The sequence below is a fragment of the Pempheris klunzingeri genome, chromosome 5 (assembly GCF_042242105.1).
Source record: "Pempheris klunzingeri isolate RE-2024b chromosome 5, fPemKlu1.hap1, whole genome shotgun sequence".
NCBI lineage: Eukaryota > Metazoa > Chordata > Actinopteri > Acropomatiformes > Pempheridae > Pempheris > Pempheris klunzingeri.
The window spans coordinates 27,532,501-27,556,396 of record NC_092016.1 but is presented as its reverse complement, the minus strand read 5'-3'; the positions used below and the strand labels follow the sequence as shown (position 1 = coordinate 27,556,396).

The 23,896-nt window shown below is 41.3% G+C and overlaps 1 protein-coding gene across 1 annotated transcript; it reads right to left on the bottom strand.

Annotated features, from left to right (window-relative positions):
* Nucleotides 1–4,291: 4,291 nt before the first annotated feature.
* dnajc24 (DnaJ (Hsp40) homolog, subfamily C, member 24) lies at nt 4,292–13,797 on the bottom strand. The gene is made up of 5 exons (XM_070831302.1): nt 13,727–13,797; nt 12,209–12,312; nt 11,432–11,567; nt 6,630–6,698; nt 4,292–5,350 (listed from the first exon to the last, which is right to left on the bottom strand). Exons 2-5 carry the CDS (start codon nt 12,308–12,310, stop codon nt 5,139–5,141), a joined length of 519 nt encoding a protein of 172 aa, XP_070687403.1. The 5' UTR covers nt 12,311–12,312; nt 13,727–13,797; the 3' UTR covers nt 4,292–5,138.
* Nucleotides 13,798–23,896: the final 10,099 nt, after the last annotated feature.

The window sequence follows — 23,896 nt, the reverse complement described above, 5'->3', positions numbered from 1 at the left end:
GAGTTCTAGGTGGAATGCCCCTTAAAAGTGTGGAATATAACATTCTGACAGCACTTACAGAAGCTCTGACACAAGCTAACAAGTTGGAAGCAACTGACTTACTTGCACACACACACACACACACACACGTACACACACACTCTTTCCACAATCTGAAGAAATGAGAATAATTCTTAATCATTTTCTTAACGCCCTTTTTTCAAGATGGTTTGGAGGATTTGAACTGACAGTATATAATCTGCATTCCCCACAGCCTTCCAGGGACTCCAGTTATTAAAGGGCAATGCAACCATTGTTATTATCCTGACAGTTATTCAGTCGATCCATCAACCCCACCCCCCCATCAACCTTAAACCACTGTCAGCCATCCAAATAGAAACACAGAGAGATGGAGAAACATAGACTGAGGAGAGCATCAGCAGACAGAGAATGCACTAAACAGGTCTATCTGCAGGCGGTCAAAAAGTTGGAAAGGATAAAAGGAAGAGAAAGGGAGAGGAGAGGTAGGGGGTTAGAGACAGAAGGTGATCAAAGGGCTCTAATTGCAGGATAGAAAGGGATGGGGCTTTGAAAGAAGGATGGGATACACTGTAAAAATATCGTCTTCCCGGGTTACATCAACTAGTATTGTTTGATTTAGTATTTCGACCTGAGTCAATTTATCCAAACTAAACGTAAGTTGGATGTTGGCGTGCGTTTGTGAAGTGAAAGATTACTTAAACTACTTTATTTGAAGGTAAACGTGAAAGTAACCACAATTTAAATAGTGCTAGTGTTTCCTCATTCCCTCACAGTCTCTCTTCTGTCTCTATGGTAAACGGTCTGTATCTGTACAGCTCCTTTCTGGTCATTTCAACAACTCAAACGCTTTTCCATCACATCCTCATTCACCCATCATTCATTCAGGAGGAATCTGAGTTGGAGGAGACTGTTCTTTCACACACATTCTCAAACTGAAGCTGCTTCAGGAGCAAGTTGGGGTTCAGTGTCTAGGCTAGGGGGGGAACTTCACAGCAGCAACACCAGCTGCCCTCGCTCTCGCCACGATGCCCCGATCACTGTATGCTCTAAAGCCACCGTGACATTTGTGCCACCACCACTGCTAAAATCTTGATATTATATGAAATTTGCAATAACCACAAAATCCAAGTCAAAGGCACAGCAAGATCGCAGCGAATGATACTACTGCTGTCTGCTTTGGGGTCCTACTGGCTGGTTCCACTAACGGCATAACGGTGACATAGTAAAATGCCTGTCAGCCTAGTGCTGTATATGCTGACTACCAGGTGTTTGTACCATGTTTATTTCACGGGCATCAGCTTACCTGCTCACTGTTAATAGTAATATCTTCACATAATCACCAATGCAATGTCCCCTACAATTTGTCGTTCAACACACACAGTTAATTCAGCCAGTGGTGGGAAAAATACCAAAAGATCAAGCAGCCATGAGGGTGATCTCTCTTCCTCCAATAACATGAACAGCATCCTTCTTGTCTTTATAATCATTCATAGCTTTGTCCTGCAGGAAGATACTGTCCATGTAGTACCTGTTTCAGTAGTATCTTAACTCAACAAACTGCCCAGGGTCAAATGAGTGTAAGGGGATCTGCTTCGTTGTTGTAAGCGAAATCAATGTCAAAAAGGTTTTACAATAGAAAAGCTGAGTTGGCCCAAAACTTGAGGTTTCATGTCTAGTATGGACTTTGACATTAGAACAGGAGGCATGACAACAATCCCACCTCCAAGGCCTCCAAGCCAGCACAGACAAGACGTCCTCAAAGGCTCAGAAGAAGGTGGAAAGGTTGGATAATGATTTTACCAAAAAGTTTATGCCAAATGCATTAACATTATTGGACATCTTAGATCTCAGCTATTGACTTACATTATTATCATCACTACTGACATAATCCTACAAAAATAACAGCTGAGTTGTTATAAACAAGAATGTTTCTTTAACTAATTACAATTAATTGTTCTAAATTAAATTGAACATGTGATTTTACAGTGTATGAACACGGTTGGAGTGGGATTGTGTGTGTGTGTGTGTGTGTGTGTGTGTGTGTGTGCGTGGGGGAGGTGGGGGAGGTGGGGGAGCTGGTAGAAAGTGATCTAAAGCACTCTAATTGTAGGTGGGGTGTTGGTGAAAGTGATTTTGTGTCCCACCACGTCTCTGTGTCTGTCACATCAATATTCTACCAACCCCTCATTTAAGCATCAGCTGTCACATCACCCCCCCCCAGTGTGTCACTAGGTACTCTCCGACACTGTTGACCGCGATAGCTGCTGTAGAAAAAAAAGTAATTAGTTGAGAATTCAGACAATACCTTTTTCTCTCTCTTCTTAACCTTCTCTCTATGGGGAGGGCAGAGATGGATGGATGGATGGATGGATGGATGGCGGGATGGATGGATGGATGGATGGATGGATGGATGGATTATGGGGGATAATACATGAGAGATGATCATTACTCAGAGTTTCTGTCAGCTGTGACCTTTGCAGGCTGAGTGACCAGAGAGAGAGCAGTCGTTACCAGCCTTTATTCCTTTGTGTGTCTGTCGCAGTCCTGCAGAGAAGAGAATAGCTCTGTCATTTAGGGCACGGCTCCTCAGCCCAGGGATCAGGACCCCTAGGCTGTTACAAGATAATTTTTCAGTGTCACAGGATAGAATTTTATTACACAGATGATTCACTTTACTCCTGATTTTCCTCTTCCTCTGTTCCTTCCTCTGTTTTTGCATTTTTGTTTCTTGATGCTTTCACTCAAAAATGAGAGAAAGGATTTCATTTTTATCTCTGAGAAAGTTGAACTTCCAAACATGGTTAGTGAACGTGATGGCGTTTATCTTAGCAGGGTCAGCAGCTTGCTGCTAGCTGCCCTTGCTAACAAGACAAAGAAAAACTGCACCCCTCTTGCTATGTGTCTGTTGACTGAGAATAACGTTTGTGTACCTGCGCTGAGAGAGATAAGCATTAAAAATACCTTCAAGAACATCGGGTTGTTTTATTAATGTGTGTAAAAGTTGTATTCTATATTGTGTACACTGTGTGCAGTTAAAAGGTTTTAAAAGCATGAATGTTATCATTTTCTGTGACATTCGATGGATTAAAAACAGAGCCCTTGTTAGTATTTGACTTTTATTTTGATCTGCTAGGTTTGAAAGAAGCGTGTTTTGAAGTGGGTGGGGGGGGGGTTAAGGTCTGCAAGGCTGCAGACTTCATTTTTGTAGTGAGAGAAAGCAAATACGTGTCAACCCTCTTTATACACAGTTGTGAACATGACGATCTATGTTCCCTCTTGTGGTTTTTAACAGACAGGTAATGCTTGATATTTGTGTGATCTGTGTGCTCAGTAGATGAGCATCCGGTATGCTAAGCAGCATCATGCCAGCGAGCAGGCAGGTTCAGACATGTAGCAAAGACCCCAGAGTGCACAGAGTCGTAGACTCTCCAGGGGATAGACCATCACCCTCTGCTTGAACATTAGATTACCTCAATTAGATTACCTCTATCCACAACATTGTAAAAGGCAGTATTATCTCCTGACAGCAAATTCTATTTGGGCCTCACAGCTAAGCAATTACTTTTCTGAGTTCAACGTACACACACGGTACAGTCAACTACTCAATTGCTTTTCAATGACTAAATTACCATTAAAACATTTCCCATATCCCTGTGTCCCTGTATTCACATGAAAATAAGAGCGCTTCACCTTCCTGGATTGGATGAACCGAACTGAAGAAACCCCCATGTGTTAAAGGACTGCACTGTAGAGTGTCTGCACATACACAAACATTCAGATGGTGAGACTCATGGAGTTTACAGCAATTATTTATACAAGTTTGAAGGAAATGCACAGATGGAGAAATATTAAATGTAATTATGTTAGTGTAATTTCTGTAAAAGGTATTCCACATCTTCAGCTCATGTTACATGTTTTGGAATCCTTTAAAATTCAAAGAAAAATCCCAACACAGGGTTGTGAATGACTTTTTGAGGAAGCAGATTTGACCTCATTTGAAAAGTAGACTGATGATGATTTCTCTGGTCTATTGTGTATTCATAGGATTTGATTTTTGATAACCCAGGACTCTTTGCTGTAACTTGATGGCGAGCCAGTCCTGGTGGTGAAACATTGAGGGAAGCCTGAAAGCGGTGTGGCCAGCTGCTTTGGATTCCATTGTAGGATTGACGTGATGGATTTGCAGGAAATTGACAGATCATCGAATCCAGGTAGACAGAATTTTAAGACAAAAGAGGGAGACACTAAGGACATGTTATTACAGGTTACAAAGAGCTCTTTATTTGTTTTTATTTTCAGTTTTCCTAAACTGTGAGAAAAGTGTTGCATGCTCTGTAATAAACCTACCAAATGTTGGTTAGCCACTCAATCCATCTCTTCTCAAATGAATCCTTGGAGCCTTGATAGACGAGCATACTGAGTTAGCTTGGTTTGATTGATGGTGATGTAGCATAAGTCTGTTGTCATAACAAGTCCGTGAGCCTCATGACAAAGACTGGCCTAAGTTAACTCTAAACATGAGCACATGTTTCAGACATGAATCATTCTTTTCCTTAAAGTATTTACCACAATTTAATTTCAACAATGATTTAAACACCTACAAATGACATCCTATGCAATAAAATATCAATACATATCAAAGAAAAAACAATTCAAATGTACTTTGTTATACTACAAGTCAATGATATTAATTCAATCAGTATAGTATGACCACTCACGAATGCTTTCAAATTTCAGAGTCACGGCACACTCTTATTTAATTCATCAAGACCAACAAATCAAACTTGTGTTTAAAGTACCAAATGAACCACATCAGTCAGCCTATGACTAAAGAACAGATCCCTGCTCAGAGATGTGGTGTCCACATCCACCACTGCCTGTTTACAAAGGGAAGGATGGCTCAGCAACACTCTTCTTCACACACTTGTATTCAACATACATGCAGAGTGTGTTCTCAGTGAGTGGGCCAGTGGGCTCTTTTATTGGTGCTTTGGTGCTTTGCACCATCAGACCCTACGCAGAAGGGTGATATTGACCACAAAGTCTGAGACCTTCCACTCGGCGACAACAGTATACTTTGATGCTTTGGTGCCCTCTTCCAAGAAATGTTAACACAATTATTTAGTAGTCAGGCTCGGCAGTGTCAGGCCTGTGACATGCACGCTGAGGGAACACGTATCGCAGCAAACAACCACTCCCCCATGCGCTTCTTCCTCTGTTTCCTCGTCTTCATCATCCTGCTGCTTCCTTTGTGTCTCCTCCTCCACCTCCTTCTCTGAGATGTTGAATCCACCCCCACAGCGACAGCTGTATGTATACGCACACTCATCTGAAACAACCCATACTTATGTTATAGATGGAAAACACAATTTACCTCCCTCCATCACAGTGAGCATGAACAAGTGTGGATATGATCATCTTGACACGCTAACTGACAAGTGAAATCCAGTAACTCAGACAAAACAATAAATAGATTAATTTGCCATTTATCCCATTAGAATAAAAACATGTGTATAAATAGAAAGAAAATAAAGAAATAAATCATGAGGGTGATGCTTGAGGTGATGCTCATCCTCTGAGGCCCATGAATATCTATACAAACTTCGTGCAATTCTGACTAGTTACAAACACATTGATCCATCATTGAAATCCAGCTGGGTAAAGATCATATGAACAACTGAGAATGACTAGTAGTACACCCTCAGTTTACCAACAGCTAGTTGCACCCGTCATGTGTAAGTTAGAACATAACTTAGGTTGAATGTAAAGGATGTAGTAAGGAAACAAATGGCTCATTAATTGTCATGCCTCATTTATTGCAAAAGGCCATGCCTGTTGTGTGGTTTTTGCATTTGTATTGTGGCTTTTGTATTCACGTTGTGGTTTTTGCCTTTATGTTTTAGCTTTTGCATTCATGGTGGTTTCCGCAATGTGTTGAGCTCATGGCCACTGCAGAAACGCCTCCCTGACCACACCACAGGGTGCACATAGTGGCATTAAATTGAATAGATCAGTTAATGGATGGCTTAATCATCGAAAGCAGCACGGATTGTGTAGGTCACATGTATCCAGACAACTGGTAATGTTCCCATGTCACCTCGGTACCAGCTTTGGTCCAAAGTCACTGTGACAATGTTTTGCTTACTTAAGACTTAATCAGGTTGTAGTGCATTATTAAGTAGCAACTGTACAAACTGGTGAGTTTCGGCTGAAGCCGATTGAAGTGTTGATTGTGCACAGCAACATGTTTGAGTCATGGGAGATGACACACGGTGATCTGTATATAGTTTTTCTGTATGGCTATTGTCTATTGTATAGCTACTGTTTATTTTTCTGTCAATCTCTTTCTTTTATCTTGAAGTGGCATTGAAGGCGAAAGGGCAAAGAAAGATTTTCATTGTACAGTGGAACTTGTATTTACATTATTAATGTAAATCTCTGTAATGTATTTATCTGTACATGTCTGGCAATAAAACAACTGAATCTTGGAACTTGCATGTAGCTGGTGCAACAGTCTGCTTGATATCCCGTGGTTAAGGCAGAAATAATTCTAGCATCCTTACTGCTTTAGTTTGTGTCTTAGTGTGCACAGTGTGTAGTGTAGTTACCCTGGTTCCAGGTCATATCCTCCAGATAAAGTGCAGAATCCACTGGCCAGTCCTGTTTAAGTTCCAGCGCTGGAGAAGCATTAATGCATCATTATTATAGGAGAAGAAGAATGATGTGACATTTGCTGTGAACAGTATTATGACTTCACATTTGAAGGTTTGTATGCAGTCTGGATGAGGCAGGATTGGAACAAAGTGTTGCATTAGTTTGTATTGCTAAAAAATGGAAGTGAGTCTGCACTGTGAGCTGTGCTGTGCGTCGATGTGCAAGTGAGTGAATGTGGTTAGCTTCTCTCCCAGGAAAGAATGTGTGTATAATGTTAAAAACACTTTGGGTGGTCAAAAAGACAATAAAGGGTAATAAACAAGAATAGTCCATTCCCCATTTTTTTTCCTTTCCAAACTTTCCCATTTCATGTTTTGCTCTGTGACAATAACAGCAACATGTTTGAGACAGCAAAGCATGGATGAAGGTTGACAGATGGTGAAGGCAATCAGTGCTTTTACATGCACTGTAGTAAACTGGGTTCTGTAAATCTGTGTATACATGCAACAGGTTAGTCATTAGATTTCACTACTTTATTTTGGAATGCTTTCTTTTTTAACTGTATAGACAAACTGTATTGTCTATGTCAAGCAGGCTCACAGACAGACAGATAGACAGAAAGACAGGGTAAGTCCAATGGATGAGCAGTTTTCAAGAATGCTGTAAGCAGCCATAACATGGTTCACGACAACACTGGGGATGAATACTGGGAATAAAGCAACTCGCCCATTCTGAACAGGCACGTGCCTTGAGCAGGCACTGCACTAGTTTGTGTTAAAAACTGCGAAAGTGAGAACAGAGTGGAGAGTTGTTGTACTGATAGGCACTAGCCTTTGTTTGTGTTGGCCATTATTTGAGATATATGATTATTTTAGAGCAAGTATAACTGCAAGCTATTAAGACAGCTGTCTGTAATGCTGAGGACGATACCAATCACACTTTTAGGTAACTTCAGAGATTTAATGGTTTGTAAACCATGCTATACCAAAAATACATTCAAGCAAGACAAGTTGTAAGCAAGACAAAGAAATATTTTATATTTCAGTGTTAAGAATAAAAATTGAGCTCTCTGTGCCATTAACAGTGTGCACCTTTATAACTCATGTTCTTGGGTGGAAATAAGTTGGAGAAAGTAAACTTTGATTGATTTAGCTGCTCATAGCAGACGTTACTATTAGCAAAAAATTACGCATTGGCAGATCAGGAGGTCTTAAGTTTTCACAAATATGCAGGTTATCTATTGTGAATTAATGTGGATCATCGTCATAATTGTGAATTCTTTAACAGACCAACTGAAAAAGAAAAGAGAAGATATGAAGACGAAACATATACATCAGGAAAGCGGCATTTTGGCCAGAATAGATAAATACATGCAGCAATAAGGAGAGGACAATGACGAAGCTGTGCAAACCAACTGTTGAATTAATTTGTATGTTAGTTTAATTGTGTTAATGATATAAGTATAGACTTACAAATAAAGACAATAAACACTTAAACAAATTATTTTTTGGTTCCTCCTGCAAGTTGAGCTTCTTAAGATGCTCTTCACCTCCTACAGCTGGTAGGAGACACACAGTAAACTACGATTCAAAAGATCTTCAGTTACAGTGCTAAAATGGATTTAACAATGGATGGATGGATAGACAGATGGTCTGATGGATAAACTGAACTGATGATAGGAGGATGGATAAACAGGTGAACAGATGGATGTTCACACTAATTTTTTACAGTTCACTCTTTTAGGAAACACTCATTAACAAGTTGTACAGTTTGACAGTGATAATGACTTTCAACCACGAATAATTAGTGCCAAACCTTGCTTAGGTTTTAATTAGTGATTCACTGTGTGAGGAATAATTGCTGCTAAACTAGAGATTATTTAAAATAGGGTAAATGATGAGGAAGAGGTTGGATCTTTCAGAAAGCATATACTCACATTCACCAACAGAAAAAATGTCTTATTTCTTACAGTTTCATATCTAAAAGGACAGCGCAAATGTTTGAGAAGCTACAATACCTAAAGTTTGGCTGGCCATGAAACCTTTGTACTTTTTTGGTTCTGACAGAAATGTGTCTATAGCAGTGAGCATCAAAACCTTTCAAGAACTATGAGCTGTATAGTATTTGTATTTATTTATTTGTGTGTTCTACTCTATTTACAGGCTTATGGAAGTTTGAACTGAATGCTGTCAGATAGGCATAAAAGGTACAGCAGGACAAGGTAAAACATGTAGAGAGAGAGAAATGTGTCTTGTTCCACATTCTAAGGTGAGTGTAATAAATGCATTTATTTATTAAGTGTCCCGTGTTTCCATCTCTCTTCCACAAACTAGTCACACACACAACTTTAAACATTCCAAAAGAGCTGCACTTCTTAACCTCTTAATCCCTTTTGTCCAAAAGTATTTACATGTCAAGGCTAAATCCCGGCATCTGCATTGCGTTCAGTCACTGCCACTGGGAGCGCTAAAGATACACGGCACTTCTTTTTTTGAAATTGGCCACAGCCAAACCACGTCAAGCAGCACAGAGCAGATGAGCTTGTTAGGACACTTTAGCACGAAAATCACAGGAAAATAACCAAACAAAATCTGAGCAAGTCAACTAATCAGCCAGGCAAAATGCTCAGTGTCTGAAACACTTCCGAAACACTCTCAGTGGGTTTTACAACTGCACAGAGAGCGGAGCAAAACCGGACCGCAGCCAGAACGCGACGCAGACGTCCCCAGTGGGATTTCAGGGTCAGTCTTGTGGTTCCGAAGTGATCAATATGGCATCTTTTGTATATCCGCTGTTTTTTCATCTGTACCTGCTCTCAGCTGTATCAATCCATCAATCTATCCATCCATTATATACACTGCTTATCCAGGGTCGAGTCGTGGTGGCAGTGCCCACATTACTGCTGATGCCGCACTAATCCACCTGTACATCTCGCGCTCCATTTTACCCTCACTTGTGAACCCAGAGACTCTGACATACTTAAACTACCCCACTAGTGGCAGCAACTCGCTCCCAACCCAGAGGGGGAAATCCACCGTTTTCTGGCAGAGAACCATGGCCTCAGACTTAGAGGTGCTGACTCTCATCCCAACCCCTTCAAACTCAGCCGCAAACTGCCCCAACGCATGCTGAGGGTCACGGTCTGAGGAAGCCAACAGAATCAGATCGTCTGCAAAAAGCAGAGATGCAATTCTGAGGTCTCTAGGAACACAATCAAAGGCCTTCTCCAAGTTCACAGAGCACATGTAGACTGAATGAGTGAACTCCCATGACCCCTCCAAAAACATCACACGGGTAAAAAGCTGGTCCACTTTTCCACAACCAGGACGGAATCCGCATTGTTCCTCTTGAATCTGAGGTTCGACAACTGGGTGTCAACCAAGACAGTCCAACAATGTCCACAGCCTTCAACATCTCAGGGCAAATCTCATCCACCCCTGGCGCCTTGTCACTTCTTAACTACCTCGGAGCCCTCTGCCAGGGATATAGTTGAGGCTTCCCCCGAGTCTTCAGACTCTGCCTCCTCCACAGAGGAGGATGTTAATCGCATTCAGTAGTTCCTCAAAGTGCTCTTTCCACCAACCGACGATATTCCCAGTCTGGGTCAGCAGTTCTCCTCCACGGCTGAACACAGCCTGAGCCAAGCCCTGTTTTCCCTTCCTGAGCCTGTGAACTGCCTTGTGGCCACCCAAAAGTCCTTCTCCATAGCCTCCCCGAAGTCCTCCCACAGCAGGGTTCTCCCCCCGGTACCAATCTGCTACTTCAGGAGACCCCCAAGCCAACCAAGCCTGAAAAGCCTCCTTCTTCCGCTGTCCACCAGCAGGTTCTTAGGTTGCCAACCCGACCAGCGGCAACGACATCCTGGCCTCAACTCCTAGCAGCCGCCTCTGAAACAGAGGTTTTGAACATGGCCCACTCTGATTCCATGTTCCCAACCTCCCCCAGGATATACGAGAAATTCTTCCTGAGGTAGGAGTTGAAGACCTCCCAGACAGGGTCTTCCACCAAACGCACCCAGCACACCCTTACTACACGTTTGGATTTACAAGGTCTGTCTGGCAGCCTCTGCCACCATCTGACCCAACTCACCACCAGGTGGTGATCATGACACGACCACAAATTCGATCATATATCTTTGGCCTAAGGTGTTCTGGTACCATGTACACTTATGAACCACCCTATGCTCAAACATGCACTAGACCCCTGTAACGGGCCCTGTGGGTGGTGAACTCATAGGACGATGGCTCCACATCATTCCTTCGGGCTTGGCCTGACTGGGCCTATACTGGGTCTATTTTATTTCCTTCTACATGAGCACAATCTGTTAAGAAATTATTAAAATAAATACCTCAGTGTACCAGAGGTTAATGCAAGGCAGCAGAGCAGCCCTATGGGTGTTTTTACATTGCACATTAAAGGAAATCAATCAAATCGATGTGCATGCATGTAACTGTAGCTCCTCCCTGTCTACGTCAGGAACTGCATTCATACCCTGTGTATTTCGGGCATTATAGTGGTAGATGACAGCCTGCATGAAGGAATGAGCCCATCAAATTCTGTTGTGACTGAAATAATGTTGGTTTAAGTCTTCATGTCGGCTTTGAGAACTTTTAAATCAATTGAGCAACACTTTTGACTTTTGACTAGTTTGTAGACTCTTTTTATGCAGGTCATGACCATTGCCATAAATATAGAATAAATCAAATCAACTAATCAACTAATGATGTTTTTTGTGTCAAACTAAACAATGTCCTACCTCGCCTTTGCAGGTCATACTGTCTCCTGGTGTTCTGGTCCTGAAGGATCCTCCAGGCTGCATCAACTTCTAGAAACTTGTTCACACCATACTGTGCTTCTGAAGAACACTCACCTCCTAGACGGTCTGGGTGGTACTGAGCGTTTATACACACACACACACACACACACACACACACACACACACACAGACTTTCATATTAGAAAAACTGAAGGCTAACATGATCTTCAGCTGTATAACACAAAAGAAGGACTGGAGGGTTTGTTTGGAAAAAATCACTTTAGAGATAGTATGAAGAGGAGGAATGATTGCAGCAACCCAAAACTTATATATAAGGAATGTGTGTGTTGCATTAAAAAATGTCAATTTGTTCTTTAGGATTCAGATAAATAATTTGTATTAACTTTACTTTAATATGAGCTGCTGTTTCTTGAATGAACATAAACACAGACAAATGTCCTCAGAGCCATCAGACTGTAGAACACCTCAGTTGAGGGCAGTGGCTCATGACCCACTCTCTCTTTCTCTTTCCACTGACTTTTATTATTTATTATTTTATTGTTTGCCAATTGACTGTGCAAGCTATTGGATCTATTGTGTATTTATCTATCTAATTAACAAGTCAGATCTACCATCTGGTTGGGCATAGTTGGGCTTGTGTCTAATTGAGCCAAGCACTGTGGAGATGGAAAAAGAGCCATCCTCAAACAGTGTACATCAGTAGTGGTTGTGTGTTTCTTCCATCCGACACAGGGACAGACAGAGCTGTGTGCTTACCTGTAAGGCCAGCTGCTGGTATCTGTGTTTGAGCTGCTGGATTGAGTCTGAGGCACTGGCTCCCAGGACAGCATACAGGTCTTTCTCTGCTGCGTCACACATCCCTGTTTCAACAAGTCATTGACATCAGACAACATAAACATCTACTGATAGAGCTACCCTACTAAAACCTGCCCGAGCACTTGCTGTTTTCATTGACTGAACTGACAGGTCATCTGACCTGACAACCCTATGTATCTACAATGAACTGGTTCTTGATGTTGCTAAGGTAATGCTACCTACTGACAGTTGTTTGATCCAAAACTGGGAACCAGTGAATGGTGTAGGTAACACAACACATTGCACCTGTGGCATATAGAATACAGAATATAGAATAAACCCATCAATATACAACATACATATGCAGTGAACCCACAGAGCCTGTATGTGTGGATAAACCTGTTGACTGTGGACTGTGTGCAAACTTTCGCGATGTTTCCACTTAAACTCATCTCGTTAGCTTGCTACCTGGAAATAGATAGCCTGGATGTAACCTAGCAACACATCCCTGCCAGTTTGACCTTTAATAACGGAATGTGTCTGACATTAAAGTCGCTGTAACAATATCAAAAGTCTGAATGATGAGAGCTTCTGTTAATAAGCGACTAACTGCACTGCTGCAGAGACATTAGAGCAGTTTAAAAGAACGATACAAGTATGAGGAGCAACTTTGTAGTTCTGCTGAGAAACTGGGTCAATGTATCATTCATTCTATCAGTTATTTCATTCCATCAGGTCAGTATATGTTTTTTAGGGTTTAATAATCTTTAGAAAATCAGAATGACTACTTTTTTCGGTTTGAACTGGGTGGCTTTCATCTAAAATCATATTTCTTTTATCCTGTTATTTGGCTTCTGTACATGTTCAGTATGCCACTTTGAATATTAGTGCAGATTAACAGCTACTGTTTACTAATGACTAATCCCATAACTCTTCCTGCATCTTTACACTGTGCACCATCACACTCCTGTCTTCTGGCTCACAAAATCTGAGGAAGGCCACAGCCAGGGTGAAAGTAATTGTTAGTTTCAGCCCTATTTATATTTTTAACATATATTTACATGTATGTATGGATAGACAGACAGATAGACAGACAGACAGACAGACAGACAGATAGATAAGCTTAGTAACACACGCTGACTTCAGGAGGTAAGACGACAGTGAAGCTGGGGACGATGGAGTGTTACTGACACAGGCTGCTGAGGACTATCATTGTTATCATTTCATTCTGACAGACGGACGGACTGACTGACTGACTGACGGACTGACGGACTGACTGACGGACTGACGGACGGACGGACGGACTGACAGACGGACGGACAGACTCCACCGTCGTGGCTGGACGGTGTGGGACAGGAAGCGGTGTGCGTCGAGTTAAACAAACGGAACACTGTCGTTAATAACCAAAGCGCGGTAAGCTGACATGTTCACTTCTGTCTCTATTTCTGTTGTGTGCTGGGTAGAAAGCATTAAACATACCTTCTAAATGCAGCTGTCACCTGTGGTACCACATAGTGCTCAACACTGTAATGCGTCCCCCTGGAAACATGCTGTGTGTCTGCTCCACCTGAGTTCCGCTGGAAAGACGGAAGACTTCCGGTGTTTTTTCTTTTTTCTTTTTTTTTTTTTTTTTTTAGAATAAAAACGTCATCACTACAACTATGATGACGTAGATACGAACAATATACAATATATGTAAATAGTATTACAATATACATTAAAATGTTTAGAATATAGACTACAGTGTGTTCCAATAATCAGATGAGCCAAAGAAACACCAAATTCATGAACCACTGGCCTTCCAGAAAATGGTGAAAGTGTTTTGGCATAGGCTGATCACCACTGACCCTGAAACCATGAGTGTACATGGCCTGACATATTCCAGTGTCCCTTTAAGTTGCATCAACAATAGACTTTTATTACTAAGTGACACATTTTACCATTTTCTTTCAGGAAGAAATACTGAAACATATTATTCAACTATTTATTTCAACTGTCTTTACAGCATGAACCCACAATTTTAATAGTGCACTAAAGAGCATTGTGTGTCTGATGACAAAAATATGATATTTGAAATAAAAACAGAAGCATGGCTATTTTGACATATGGATGTTGGGGACCTTCCTTAGCTATGTATAAATACTCTGTAGACTTCTTAGATGCTTAATAGACATTGGATGGCCCTTTCAACTCATTTTAAATCACTCATCACATGATTGTCATACGATAGACTGGAAAAAAAACAATCTACTAACATCTCTTTCTCATGTACAACAACATTACCAAGTTTACACATCTCATGACGTAAATTAGCGTCAGAACAATGTGATACTTGTAACAATAAGCTCAGCTTTAACTCCTGATTTCCTTCATAGTGATCATCATATCCTTTGGTTATTGGCTTCTTTAGCATTGTTCATACTAAAATAATGTAAAACCAATCAGTGATAGTCCCAAATAGTGATCTAGTATCCGGACATGGCAGGGATACGGAAGTTAGACTAATGACCACTCATGCTGCTGTGGTTTGGCAGAGACCACCATTAGCCCCTTTTCCACCAACATTTCCAGGAATTTTTATTACCAGGAATTTATTTACCTGGGTAAAAGAATTCCTGGTAATCTGTGTGGTCTGCGTTTCCACTGCACCTCAAAGTTCCAGAACATTTATTCAAATCAGGCTGATGACGTGTGGGGGAGTGGTAACAGAAACTACTGTTGTGGTCCTTCAGCTTCTTACAATGTTGCTTAAGTTTCTTCATCTTTTCATGAATTTTCAGCATGTGCCCTACATTTAGCTCCACCAGCTGGTCAGCTATTCTTCTATAGACTCAGCAAATACGCTCATAAGAGCCTGGACCTCGTCGTCCGTCCACTTCTCGTACCTTCTCTTCTTTTGTTCCTTTTTCCAAATGATGAAAACACAAACTATGTGAAGCTTGTAGAAATGAAATAAACAAGTTTGCAGCCACACTGGCTTAACCTTTGTATGGTGTTCGGGTTTGTGGGACCCGATTTCATCCTTTTTCATGTTCTTTATAAAAAGAAAAATTATACGATTAATCATTTTTTCAAACTCAGAGGCCAATGAGTCTGGGTTTGAAAAAATAATTAATTATCTAATTTTTCTCTTGATAAAAAAATGAAAACAGGTCCCATAGACCCGAACACCATACAAGGGTTAAACATGGCGGGTGAATGGAAGTGTGGAACACTGCAAGTGTGTCTCCCCCCCCCCAAGAATTCTGGGGAATCTGAAAAGTCCTACCACCTTACTAGGTAAGTTTGGGGTTGAGGGAAAGTTTTTCCCCGGGTAATTTCAGTGGAAACACACCAAGGTTTTTTAACTGTGTGAAATACTCAGTGTGGAAGCCAAGATTATAGTGTTGAATTTCTAACAGCAGCGTAGAAAGAGCAGCACAAGACCACATGCTGGGACAGTCCAGACCAGGAGCAATCTGTTAATTGAAATGGGAACAGAGGAGATGAGGTGACACAATGACACCTTTATGATCTGACTTCCTGTCTGTCACACAGTTATGGCTCTTTAATGAAAGAGTGGGTGGGGGGGTAGATACTGTTAATTATTTCTTCATTTTGGGTGAATTAAGGCTCTATTAATCAAGTGACAAAATATTCACTGTGAAAATAGAGGCCAGAGTTGCCCCTTATACAATGTACAGGTCTGTTCAATCTCATGTAGTCTGAAGCTCTTTGTTTGACACACTGTCAGAGGTGTTGATTCAACTCACTTGAGTGGCTGTAGTGGTGGTTTTCTACAGTATATAATCAAATATATTTCATTATTTACTGTTATAATGTCAAGGATGTCAGTGAACATGTTATAGGATTCGTCACGTCAGCTACCTATAGATCAGATTGGCAATACGCCATTCATAGCAGGTTCTGATCACCACACCCCATTTTGGGGTAAAAAAATCCATTGACTCACATAGACAGCAACAGGGTACACACTTTAAAAAGCCATTTTTAATTGATAACGACATAAGAGAAAAACTCCTGCATCACTGATCTCTGCTTTGTTCCCCTGCCATGTCCTGAAAAAGATGCTGATAGAAGGGTTTTATTGGTCCATTAGCTGCATGCTAATGCTGTATGCCCTGTATATTAACAACTGTAGACTAATGCTACAAGCACAGATGCTTTCAGCCATAGCAGGACATAGGGCCATAGGGCAGGACAGTGGCAGACAGCCTCACCCTCTGTGCAGAATTAACGTAGCTAATAACTGCATAAAAATTCGTAGCCTGCTAAAGATTACCTTGTAGTTGGACCTGGGTTCTTATTGGGTACTAACAGTTAACTACTGGTCGGAGCTCAGGCTACACTGACCGGGATAACATAAATTAACCTTGACTTATAGATAGGGGTGTGTATCTCTCCCATATGTGCCGGTCTGGTACAAATCTAGATACGATTAAGGGACAATTCCTTCCAATACAAAAGGATACAATACGATATGATTCGATTCGATGCAATTCGATTTCTGTGTGTTTATTCAGCTGGGAGAGCAATAATCATGCTGTGTTATGGTAAAATAATAGTAATTACATAAAATAGCATTTCAAAGATTTCTCATAATGTCAAAAAGTGCTGCAGCCAAATCATGTGGACTGTGGAGTTGGGCAACACAAGGAACATAGGTGAAACATGAAATCATTGAAAACAGGATACAATAAGGTGTCGAATTGCTAACTAAAAAGTAGCTTTAAGAAGCACTAAAAGCTTTTCAAAATGCCATTTACCATGTATATATGTCACAAAATTGCCACAAACAACTGAAACAAAATCATTATGCCCCTTTCTTATTTTGCACTCATCAGTTTCCTTTTTTAGAGACTCTTCTTTGAGACAAAATATGAATGTATCCTTGCACTTCCACACAAACACATGCAGACACATTTTCTTTCACCTTACTATTATTGATGTGAAATATGACATATCCCACACACTGTGAAGCCGGTTCAGTAGTCAGTTGTTCTGCTAACAGAACTTATTGCACCAGCCTGATTTAGGAGAATGAAGGGACGTGACTGAAGGTAGATCAAATTAATATTTTCCTTCCCCCACGGAGGACAAGGACGTTGAGAGAAAACTGGCGGCCTGTGCTGTATGGCAGACGAAAACTTAATATCCTTAATATTCCTTAATATTGAATTCCTGAATCGTTGGGTCTCTCTCTTAATTAAAGAGTTTGTTCTAGACCTGCTCTTTATGGAAAGAGTCTTGAGATAACACTGTTATGAATTGGCACTATATAAATAAAGATTGACTGACTGACTGATTTCATGTTGGAGTGTTTTAATTCTGATTGTGGAGTATTCCGGACAATGTTAGACCTGCCGGTTGGAGGCTTGGTCTGGAATAATGGAAGACAAAGATGAAATATTTATGTCTCTTGGTTGCAACTGGAGCGACACTCTAGTGGTGAAGAAAGCTCTGCTTTTTTTTAGCCACGCCTCCACCCTGCCCTCTACTTGATATAAGGACTTCCTACCTAAGAAAGTCTGAGATAGTCAAACCTTGAGCGCCAGAGACAGCCTAAAATCTGGAGCGAGAGAAAAAACGAAACGAAAAAAACACAAAAAAATGTTTTAATAATAATAATACTAACAATAAAATGGCAACTAACGGACAGGGCCTGCAGCAAGCCAGTTTAACAACCTATTGGATCCGGGAACCTTCACCGAACCTTCGTCCTTCGTCGCTTCCATTTGACCCATTCGGAGTTGATGGACTGACTCATGAATGACGTAAGCCCATACGTATGAGGATGCAGACAGGGTCTTCTCCGGATCTGTCCCCGGTTTGACAGTCTGTCCAACTCGGACGGTACGAATGGCGGATTTGATGACCCCCAGCCTATTGACTCTCCAAGGTGTCCCTCACCATTCCTCCCGCATTGATGCCTGCTTCCTCTCCCTCATCTCTTCCTGAGAGGAAGATGACGTCAATAGATGGATGTCCTCAGCGTTCATCAACTCTAAAAACAGCCGTGCTTCACCTGCTCGGCCTTACTATGAACAAGTATCAGAGAGAACGCTGCCACAAATTGGAGGAAGTCTGCTCGGGGTGTCACATATTTTCACCCTGGCAGAGCAGGATCTATTTTGAGTCCCCATGACGTAGTTTTCTCTTGAAGATAAGGTCTACACCGAACCTCTATCCATCACAGACAGAGGCCCCATTGTATTCTTTATTCCTGGATGGGGTGAAAAGTAGATCTGAATGGCACTTTACTGCAAATACTGAAAATTACCAACACCAACCGTACAGACTTGGCAAACGATGCAGTGATGGCACTCATCAACTACCCTCTGAATACCATTTTCAGCCAATGTGATGTTACTCTGGGGAATAGGTTAGTTTCACAGTCTAGCGCCACACACCCTTACAGAGCCATGATTGAAACCAGGTTCAGGCTGAGACAGAAAGCCAGGTTCATCGTCAGGCAGGGCAGGTTCGGCATCAAACAGAAGACCAAGTTCAGTGTCAGACAGAGGGGCAGGTTGGGACACTCTATGCATCTCTGCCTCCTGAATGGCCTGAATGTGAGTGGGAATAGGTCCATCTAAACTTACACTCTGCAAAATGTCCAAGAACCAAAAGAGGCAGGCTTTCACAGTAATCACCAGATGGTGATATTACAGAGGTGGTATCCAAACCAACAAGTCGACACAAGGAACTGAACATTATAACGGGTTTGACCTGATTAGTGCGGGGTGCCAGTCAGAGTCAAGTCTGACAAATAAGAAGAACAAACAGTCAAATGGTCAAACCACACAAAACAGGCCCAGACAGGGAAGGAATTCAAACACAAAAGAAAACAGCAATGCTCAAACAAACAGACAGACCACAACTCAATTCAGCATTGAAACGTGTATTAACAAAACAGTAATCAATGTGCAAGGGTGAGTGTGTGAATGGCAATTGCGATTGAGCTCAATCGAGTCAAGTGTAAGGCCATCCCGACCCCCCGACTGAATTCAAATTGAACTATTTAATTTCAAGAATATTTTTTGGAACTGTTGAAAATATTTATATTACATATAAATACATATAACTATTAAATGCCCTGCGGTAATAGGAGAAAAATGCAAACACATTTAAGTGCACTCTGGTCTGATACACATTAGCTTGAGCCAGATGCCTGGCATCTTTTCTTAGCTGTCAGTTCATCAATGTCAGGAGTTAGGTCTTGAGCTGCGGAATTTCTCATGACGGAGTTGGAGCATTGTTTTGGGAATGAAACGTGGGAACTGTGCAGCGCCCACAGCCCACAGAGTCATACTTCGCCTTGAGTGTGTGACTACATTGGAAGTCGAGCAGCTCCATTTGAATGCACTTCAAAGTCAGCAAATCGCCGTGTGATCTCGGTATTAAGTACGCCCAGTCTTTTGGCAAAATGTGCACTTGGAAACACAGCGGCAGAAACCTGGTGTGTCATGGACCGGCAACACGGAAAGTGGCCCAAGTTCCCTTGCACCATTTGCATCCCCCACAGACGTACGTATGTCTGTGATCAGACGTCCCGGCCCTCATCCCGGAGCTCCGTGGTGTCTTTCCCTTTGCTTTCCATAAACTGACAGATTTCTTCACACAACACGAAAAATCTGTTGAGCACTTTCCCCCGACTTAGCCAGCGCACCTCCGTGTGATGGGGCACGTCACCATCTTCAGAGCCAATCTCCTCCAGAAAGGCCTTAAACTGGCGATGGTTTAAACCTCTGGCTCTCATAAAGTTAACTGTCTGTGTCACGGTGCTCATTACATGTTGCACAGTGTTTCCTGGTGTATGATGCAGTGGTAAACTGTTAGTTCACCTGCGCAATTCTCCTCCCGCATCTTCTCCCTCATCCTGCCTACTAATCCACTCTTTTCACCGTACATTGCAGGCGCCCCATCTGTTGTCAGTCCAACCAGTTTGTTCCAAGGCAGCTTCATTTCATTCACACAACTATTCACTTCTTCAAATATGTCTTTCCCTGTGGTTGTTCCGTGCATTGATTTCATTCCCAAAAGTTCCTCTGTAATGCTTAAATTAGACTTCACCCCACGAATGAAGATTGACAGCTGGGCAGTATCTGTTGTGTCGGTACTCTCATCCACGGCAAGGGAACAAGCGATGAAGTCTTTTCCCTTTTCCATCAGCTGATTTTGTAGATTGACAGCAAGCTCTCATACCTGGTCAGCAACAGTGTTTCTGCTTAGGCTTACATTTAAAAATGCTTGCTTTTTGTCTGGATTGACGACCTCACATACTTTAATCATGCATTCCTTCACAAACTCTCCCTCTCTAAATGGCCGGGCTGATTTAGCGATTTCTTGTGCTACAATAAAACTAGCTTTAACGGCAGCCTTACTTTGAGAATCTGCTTTTTTGAACATAGTCTGCTGTGACGCCAAACTTCTTTTTAACTCTTCTGCCTTCTGAAGCTTCCGCTGTATGTCCAGGTCCTTGTACTTGTCCTGGTGTTTCGTTTCATAGTGTCGTCGTATGTTATACTCTTTTATTACTGCCACGTTAGCTCCACACAAAAGACAGACAGGTTTACCCCTTATGTTGATGAACAGATACTCTGCCTCCCATTTGTCTTGAAAATCTCTATTTTCAGAGTCCACCTTTCGTTTGGCCATTTTAGGGGGCTAGCATTATCTTAAAGTTGATCCGAGGTGACAAGCTAAGCATAAGACTTATTGAGTTTGTCAACAAAGGGGGGTGTGGCGCCAAACCTGACGCCAAACCGCCAGCTATCGCAATGCAGTCTGGGACTTGTAGTATCAATGTGTGCATGTGACATACCTGCGGGCCAAATCTGAGATATAAAATATTTTCTCGCGAACAGCTATTAGACTATTAGACCAGCTATTTATCTGTTAACTTTAACGTTTCTCAATTATATAAGAATGTATGAACAAGGATTCCACAGAATTAAGGGTGTTAACTGTAGTAAATCTGAGAAGTATTTACCTTTCAACATGTTTGAAGTATGGAAGTTTGCAGACAACTAAGGATTAGTCTAATCAGTCACATGACTTCGCTAGCTTGACATGAATTAGCTACTCCATGCCTTCTAGTGGTCAAATACGGGTGCTGCAAAAGAAAATATTTCCCTGTGTGCGTGTGACATTTCTACAAGGTCTCTCCACCGAAAATAAAACCCAATCAACTCATGATTGCTCCGCTAAACCATCCTGTATAGGGGGGTGTGAGGGTGTGTGTCACTTTCTATCCAGAAAATAAAAACTAAAAAATGATACATATGTTATTACTGTCATGACCCGTTCTTGGTTTTAGCTGTTTATCCTTCATGTTTCACTATTTCCTGTTTTATTTTGGTTTCTTACCTTTTCCTCTCGTTTCAGGTAGATTCACTTCCTCCAATTGTGTGTTTTCCCGCCACCACTGATTGTGTCTCCACCCCTTCCTCCTGTGTCTCGTTACCTGCCTGCCCCAGTGTATTTAGTCTGTCTCCCCTGTCCTCTTGGCCACTTCGTCTTCGGTCCTTGTGACAAGCGTTCCAGCAGTTTCCTCGTGTGTTATGTTCCTAGTTTATGATTCCTGTTTTACCTTCGAGTGTGTACCGAACTGCAAGTAAAGACTTTTACTTTAACTGCCCGTTGTCTGGAGTCGTGCTTTTGAGTCCCTCTTGTGGTTTCCCAGCCGTTACAATTACATTATCGGCTCCAGTTGTTACGTTTTCATCTAACACGGAGCAAACACATGTAGGTCACATGACCACTGTTCTCTTCCTGAATTTTAGCACATTCCACTAAGTGATCTAACTACCAAATGCACTTCACAGTAATGAATTAAATAATATGCCTCTATACATGAAATTATGAATTTACATATCTAAGCAAATAAACATTATTGTAAATAAAGATTTTGTACAACAAATAATTCTCAGATTGGCTCTTACAACCATAATTAAGGAGAGTGAGAGCTACATGGGACGTATCCTCGATGAATGAATATGACGACTATGCCATCCACTATACCTATTTTTGATGAGCAAACTGCACAAAAACTGCAAATTTGCAAAAAAATCTGCAAAAAGTTTTATTTCCAAGAAATGCAGTCCTATTTATGTATTATTACATTATCAGCTGCAGTTATTACATTTTCAAAGGATTCTTTAAATGCTAGGCCAATAACGTAATAACTTGTTACACTATTGGCAAAATGTTATTACGTTATTGGTTCAAACATTTGATTACATTATTGGCAAGTTAGTACATTATTGCCTTTATTACATTTAAAATGGACAAAATTATTACTTTTATTATTATTATTACATTGTTAGTTGCTACACCCCCACCCCCATCCCCCCAACTGGTCCGTCAACTGACCCACATAGTTCCTTTCCAAGGGACTCTCCATTTTTCACCACGCATATCAAGCTCTCCTTGTTGTCATAGTTCCATTGAACGTTAGTGGTTGCGTCGTTGAGGAAGCAAGTATTTGACTTTGTATTTTCCTGAAAACATGAAGCTGAAAGATTCTGCGGGGTCGCTGATGAGGCTGGTCTGAGTCATTTTACTCATCTGGGCAAACTTTCCCCAGAAGCTGTGGACACAGTTTGGAGACTTATCTCTTTGCAGGGGTAGCCTGGAGTTTGGCCGGCATGTAACAAAATGTCTGTTAGAAGTAATTTCTAGAAGACAGGGTTGGAAGGGGGTAGAGGGCACACTCAGACTGCATTATGTATTGTTTTTTGAAATGAAAGGGGATAAATGGATAGCAAAAAAAAATCTCAAACAATATAGTTTGAACTGAACAATATTGTTCGACAAATAGGCAGCGCCTTGCCAATTGTATCTGGGTGGTATCAAATTAAATATATAAACACTGCAATAGTCCTCACGTCCAAAAGGGCCCCACCACTGCCCCAGGGCGCACAGAGCCCAGTTAAACTTGTGCTGTGTGTATGTGTGTGTGCTGGCTAGCACTCTCAGACGTAGAGCAGCTGTTCATTAGAAATGTGTGAGCTCCAGAAACAACACAGATGATAATAACAGCAATTTCTGGCTCATTAAAGACAGAAAAGAACAACCAGGCAGAGACAATACACACACACACACACACACACACACACACACAAGCCTGTCTTCCTGCTTGTGATCATAAAGCTGGTGATAATTACAAAAGACAATAAAAACATTATAAACAAGCAGCTACAACATGTCAGTCAGACAGAATCATTGACCCACACGTCAGATCCTCCTCTGCAGCACCTGACTCCATACAGAAACTCAGGGATACACACACACACACACACACGCAGTAAATGGAGAACATCTGTTCATCAGAAAGGTGTTAACTGAAATAATAATCATCAACAACTACATAAGCAGTGCTCTCACTAACTTAATCTATTGCTGCTGTTATTGTCTTTAAAATAGGCCAAATCATACTAAATAAATGATAATAAGTAATAGATAAATAGACAAAAAGAAATTAGAGGTTAGAGAGGAGTGTAATAGTCAGACGTAAATGAAAGTAAAGTGAAGAACAAAACGTGGATATTCTCTGAAATTAAAGCGGCACATTTATGAGAATGAACTCATTCATTTACAAGAAAAAATGGAATATCCTCTGAAATTATGAAGTTATAAATTTGTGAG

Bases quoted from the DNA above. Each gene is read 5' to 3' on its own strand.
- dnajc24 (XM_070831302.1), bottom strand. From the start codon at position 12,310: ATGTGTGACGCAGCAGAGAAAGACCTGTATGCTGTCCTGGGAGCCAGT. The intron at 11,568-12,208 runs GTAAGCACACAG...ATAAACGCTCAG, and splicing joins ACCAGCAGCTGGCCTTACAG to TACCACCCAGACCGTCTAGG. The intron at 6,699-11,431 runs GTAGGACATTGT...ATGCTTCTCCAG, and splicing joins GTATGACCTGCAAAGGCGAG to CGCTGGAACTTAAACAGGAC.